Source organism: Corvus brachyrhynchos, unplaced genomic scaffold (genome assembly GCF_000691975.1).
Source record: "Corvus brachyrhynchos isolate BGI_N302 unplaced genomic scaffold, ASM69197v1 scaffold544, whole genome shotgun sequence".
Lineage (NCBI taxonomy): Eukaryota > Metazoa > Chordata > Aves > Passeriformes > Corvidae > Corvus > Corvus brachyrhynchos.
In genome coordinates this window covers 302692-308237 of record NW_008238325.1, presented here as the reverse complement: position 1 = coordinate 308237, position 5546 = coordinate 302692, and the positions used below count along the sequence as shown (strand labels likewise).

Genomic DNA, 5546 nt, shown 5'->3' with positions numbered 1-5546 from the left:
CAGCAGGAGCAGGCTGGGACTGAAATTAAAATACTGACAAAGAAGGATGGGAAACAAACAAGATTGAAAAAAAATAACTCTGTGGTGGTTTTTGCAATAAATATTTATCTTCAGCTTCTTGTAAATAAAATAGAAGAAGAAAGAAAAGACCTCATGTTCCTGGAGGAAGTCTGTGTTGTACCTAGTGCAGAAATGAAATTTTTTTTTTTTATGTCTAAGTATTTGCCTATAATGTCATAATCTTTTTTCCCCACTAATTGTATTTAAAAATCTTGTGTCCCTCTCTTTTATCCTCTCTGCTATACTGGTGCTCTGGGCAGTCCTGAGCTATTTTAATAGTCATGGTGCAGGAGAGCACTACAAATTGGAGTGAGGCAAATGGGGCTGTTAAAAGGTATTGGCAGAAGGTGTTTTAATGCAAGAAAGCTCTTCTCCTTCCCTACCTGCTGTATAATAGTGTTGGGTTTGGCAGTGTTTGGGGTGGGTTTTTTAAATGCTTCAATCTTATTGTTGAGCCACTTGAAATATGTTCCCTTTCCCTCTGCAGATAACAAGGAGCTTTACCTTGCAAAGGCATTTCACAAGGCATTTCTAGAAGTTAATGAGGAAGGATCAGAAGCTGCTGCTGCCTCAGGTACCTGACTGAAAAGCAGAATTAAATCAAATGTCTGGTTATTCTGTGCTAATTAATTTTTTACAACTGATTTGCTGTACAGCCAGGAAAGCTAAATAGCAAGTAGCATGGAGACAGAGCATAGCAAGTGTGCTGCTTGCAGAAGAGAATTCTGAAAATGAGAAGTGTTGGCATTTTTGTAACATGTTTTACAAAGAATTTTGAGCATCCTCTGAAAAACCTGTTCTTTATTTTCTTTCTGTCAGGAGAGTACAGACTGCAATTTATGTTTCCTTTATGGAACTTGAACATTCATCATTTTTCACCTGCTAATTGAGATGGTCAGAGGCATTTGATCCAGGAGAGTTAGAAAGAGATGAGGGTTGTTGCAGCTGCATTTTAATCAGCTCATATTTGGAGACACAAGATGGGAAGTGTTGAATTTACAACCAGAGCTGTCCCCTGTTACTGCTGGGGGCAGGTGCTTGGTTTACATGATTGTCACATGAAAATAAGTTACATTTGTTGCCAATATATGTCATTAGGTGATTTCCAATTGGCTCTGCCAGTCTTTGAGGAAAGGAGGAATTACTTGCCAGGTCTGGATTGAATTGTTCCATTAACATGGGCAGAGATTACTGGCATGCTCCAGTCTTCATGAACAGTGGAGTGAAAATTTAGAAGTAAATGAAACACTGGGAATTAGTAATAATATCCTGGAGAAATCCATGCATCTCCAAATAAAAATAACAAAGGGGCAAATTCTGCCTGACTCACAGTTAATTTTACCTTCAGCCTCTGCATTATTTAAAAACTCCAGCCAAATGCTGCAGGATCAGCCCATTTAATTTTTGCATATTCCATAGTTATTAAGGGTTCCCTTTCCCTCTCCACTGCAGGCTGGGAGCTGTGTAAAACAGGCCAGCAGTGCTGGTTAATGCAGTGCACCCTCCCTGTGTGAGTGAGCAGGAGTCATAACTCCTCTGAAGGTTCTGGACCTTAAAATTTATATGCTGCTCCCTCAGCCTGGCATATTGCAGCACTCTGCATTGTTAATAATTCTTAAAGCCAGAATAGGTAATTACTCTGCAGGTCTCTTTCCTTTTCAATTAGTATTTTCCTGCTATTTTTTGGGGTTGAGTGTGGGACTTCAGTGGCCACACAAATGTCTCTGCTGAGAGCAGGAGAATGGGCAGAGCTGTTTAATGAGTTGCCTGTGTTCTCTTTCCTCTAGGAATGATTGCCATCAGCAGAATGGCAGTGCTCTATCCCCAAGTTATAGTGGACCATCCCTTCTTCTTTTTGGTCAGAAACAGAAGAACAGGTGAGAGAATATTGCAGACTTCTCTGAGTGTTTCACAGCACATCCTCAAGTGGTCAAAGGAAAATTGCAGGTTTTGACCAATGGACTGGGCTTGTATTATGAATTTTCCTTAGTTTATTTTAAAGTACCCAGTGTTGGAAAGACTCACCTCTTCTATGTCCCTGAATCTTTCTCCAAATAAAACACCAAAATCTGACGTAACCCTGAAAAACATTCACAGAAAAGAAAAATTCCCCATTTTTGTTGTGAGAACAGTGTTACTGCCCTGAGCATCCATAATCATTGCATTCCCTGAGAGCTTGGCTGCAGTCAGACCAGTGAAATATGTTCCCAGTAGCAAATGATTTGCATAATGGAGGGCCATTACAGTTGTGAATAACTCTGTTGTGCTCTCCAAGTGCTCGGTGGCAGGTGAGGGATGAGAGCAGCACTCACCAGCAAAAGGAGCAAGGATTAAGTAATTCCTTAGTCTCATATTTGTAATTGGCTGTAATGATGTGGATGTGACTGGGTGATAAAGCATTGCTGTGCACCCACAGAGCTTTTTATGGGTCTGTGTTTGTGATCCCACCACAGGATCAGTGTTTCCTAAAACATTTAGTGGCAGTGATGCTTAATCTGGTTAGGTAGAGTCACTTGTGGGACTTCACTCAAAGCAGAGCACTGAATAAGCTACTGAGAAGAGAGTAAACTTCATCCCAGCTGGAACTAGGCCAGCAAGGCAGGATACCAAGTCTTAGGGGTTTTTTAACCATGATAAGTTGAGTATTCTTACTGTTGTAGACACACTGGGCAGAAAATATATCTGGAGGAGGGTATGTCTCCTTTATTGCTACTCAATATCCAAAAATCTCCCCAAAAAGAAAAGTTCAAATCAGGACAGAGTAGAACTTGGTCACTTTGGGGCACTTCCTAACATTGCACAGGCCTTGTTGCATGTAGAAAGAGGAGTTGCCAACAACTGTAGTTAAAACCTCACAGCTTGTTACTAATCTGGAAATCTGAGGCTGGAAACCTTTTGAAAAAATCCTGTTGGTTGTCCTTCTTCTCCAGACAAGCCCAAGGGCTCAGGTTTGGTTGCTGTCTTCCAACAGGGCTCTTGAGCCATGTCCTGGTACCAAGCTCCAGGATGTTTGATCCTATAAAAATCATACAGCACTGCTCTAGAGGTTATTGCTGGTATTCATCATTTTAGAACCTCAGCTTCTCCTCCTGGTTCTGACATCTTTCCCTGCCTTCCTCCTTTCCTACTTTCTCCACAGGTACCGTGTTATTCATGGGAAGGGTAATGCACCCTGAGGCAATGAATTCAAGTGGCCATGACTTTGAGAAGCTTTAACTGCCATCAGCTACCAAAAGGAGATAAGCACATAAAGTTTGAAGTTAATATATTTAAGGTTTGCTGTGTTTTCCCCCAAGATACTGTTTCAAAATGCTTTCGGATCTAACTGTGTGCAAGTCAGTTCCCAGAGGAAAGCTTACAGTATTAAAGTAATGGTTCTGTTTCTGTCATTGTGATTGCTGTGTCCTTAAAATAAAGTTGTGTACATGTCAACAACTGTTTCTTGTTCTAGTGAGTTGTAAAGCAGAAAACTGCAAATCCATTATTTGTAATTTTTTTACAGTCCAAAGACTGACTTGATCAATGAGACAGGAGCAGAATGTGTGCAGCTCTGAATAATGCAAATGGCAAAGCTTGGTGGGCATTTCTAGAGCTGAGGAAGCACATGTGGACACTGTGATCTCATCCTGTCCCTGGCAGAGCAGGGCACGGCCTGTGCTGCACTGCTTGGTCAGAGAAAATGGAACAAACCGAGTGGATTTGATTCTCTGAGTGTGGTAGACTTTGTGTGAACTCTCCCACGTGATTCTCAAGTGCTGCTTTTCTGGATGCTCCTGCATGTGACTCTGCCACTGACCTCCCCTAAGTGTTGATGCCAATAAAATCTGATCGCATGAATATTTGAGACCTGTCAGTGTAGAAAGCTCTGTGTGTGACTGAAGTAAAAGAGTTCAGTAGTAATGGCATTTGTGTGGACATATTTTTTCTCCCCCACAGCAATTCTATTCTTCAGTATCTCATTTCAGGGCTCTAGAATGTTCTTTCTCAAAAAAACCTACCCCAGCTTAATTTTAAGTGTCTAAAAATGTTCTATTCATAAATAAATGTCTAAAGGAACAACATAATCCTTTCCATTTCCTAACTTCTTGAGAATAGACTTACAGAGAGGAGAAATGGCATGGAGCACAAGTAAATATTAGCAGGGGAATTAGTTGCTGCTTCCATTTGGAAGAGGAGGAGCAGCACCTGTTGTCAGCAGAGAGACCTATAATTATTTCCTCCTCCATTGTGCAAAATACAAAAAGAACAGAGGTTATTAAAAGGTGAGAGGATAGGAGAAAAGGAGGGAGAAGCTCCTTTGAAGCAGATCATAAATACAAACCTTTGGATAATAAATGGGTTTTTCTCAGTCAATAGGAGTTTTATCTGTGGAATTCTATGGGAACAGATGCATTTTGGCTGAAGTACAGTTACAGGCTTCCCTGGCATTCACTCACTTCAGAACAGCAGAGATGCTGCTCCCAAAGTTATTCATGTAAGGAGAACTTCCAAAATCTGACACATTGTTCACTCTTTTTCTACTGCTGGTGCAACTCCTGCAGGTCATACTGGGACGTGAGGGATGCTCTCTGTGGAGGCTGGGAATGTTCCCTTGGAGAAAGGGCTTTTGAACATTTCTAGCCCTGCCTCCTTGAATTATTTCACAAATGGGGTCCCTAAGTGTGGTGCTGGTGCTTATTACCTTTCTATATTATAGGCTGGACTTGGTAACACAGCTTTTGTATTCAAATTTAGATGAAAATGGTAATTTCAGCTCTATGTAGCTAAAAATGTTATGCTTGGGAGGGAAAAAGGGAGCACTGCTCCAAAGGAACAGGGGCTAATTTTACCAAGACAAGAAGTGCCTCACTGCAGGTAAAATGAGCTTTGATGTGGGTTACACAAGGGCTGGTTCTTCACATTAAGATAAATAAAATCTATAGACATCCCCTCATCACTGTAAAAGTGACCACATGCTGAGGATGTCCTGTGGGTTTAATCTTAGGGGAGCCTGATTTTTAGGCTTTTAAACATTTTTAACATTTTCTTTTCAGGCTGATTTTTGTGGTGTTCACTCTTAACTGGGAAGGACATGAGAAACCCTCAGCTGTGCTTATTTTCGGTCCATCAAACGTTCTTCCTGACCAATATTGTCTTTTCTTTTGCATCAGTTTCTTGCAGTGTAGATGCTCCTTATTAAGGGAAGGGGTGAAGAGACAGATTTGAGCTAAAGCTTTGAATTTTGGAAGGACAGCTGGCAGGCAGAAGTGTTAATAGAGGATATCAGGCAAGTGCACAGAATTCCCCAGCAGCTGGGTTGAGCAAAGGTACAATGGAATTATGCAAAATCTCAAATTCCAAATTCCCAGAATTGCCTGAGTGGGCACATAGGAGAACCAGCAGGAACAGAAATGCAAACACTTGTGATTTCACTTGCTGCTCTCCCAGGCCTCACAAATGCAAAGTAGCCTTTTTCTGTTTCTTGAAAATTGAGAATGCCCTGGTTT

The 5546-nt window shown here is 41.2% G+C and overlaps 1 protein-coding gene across 1 annotated transcript in view; it reads left to right on the top strand.

The window, feature by feature from the left end:
* LOC103615666 (neuroserpin) overlaps positions 1-3965 on the top strand; it is a 20915-nt gene extending 16950 nt beyond the window's left edge. The window contains exons 6-8 of the mRNA XM_017734345.1: positions 548-634; positions 1848-1937; positions 3200-3965. Coding sequence (XP_017589834.1) covers positions 548-634; positions 1848-1937; positions 3200-3276 — 254 coding nt within the window. The 3' untranslated portion in view covers positions 3277-3965. The remainder of the gene's footprint in view (positions 1-547; positions 635-1847; positions 1938-3199) is intronic.
* The last annotated feature ends 1581 nt before the right edge of the window (positions 3966-5546 follow it).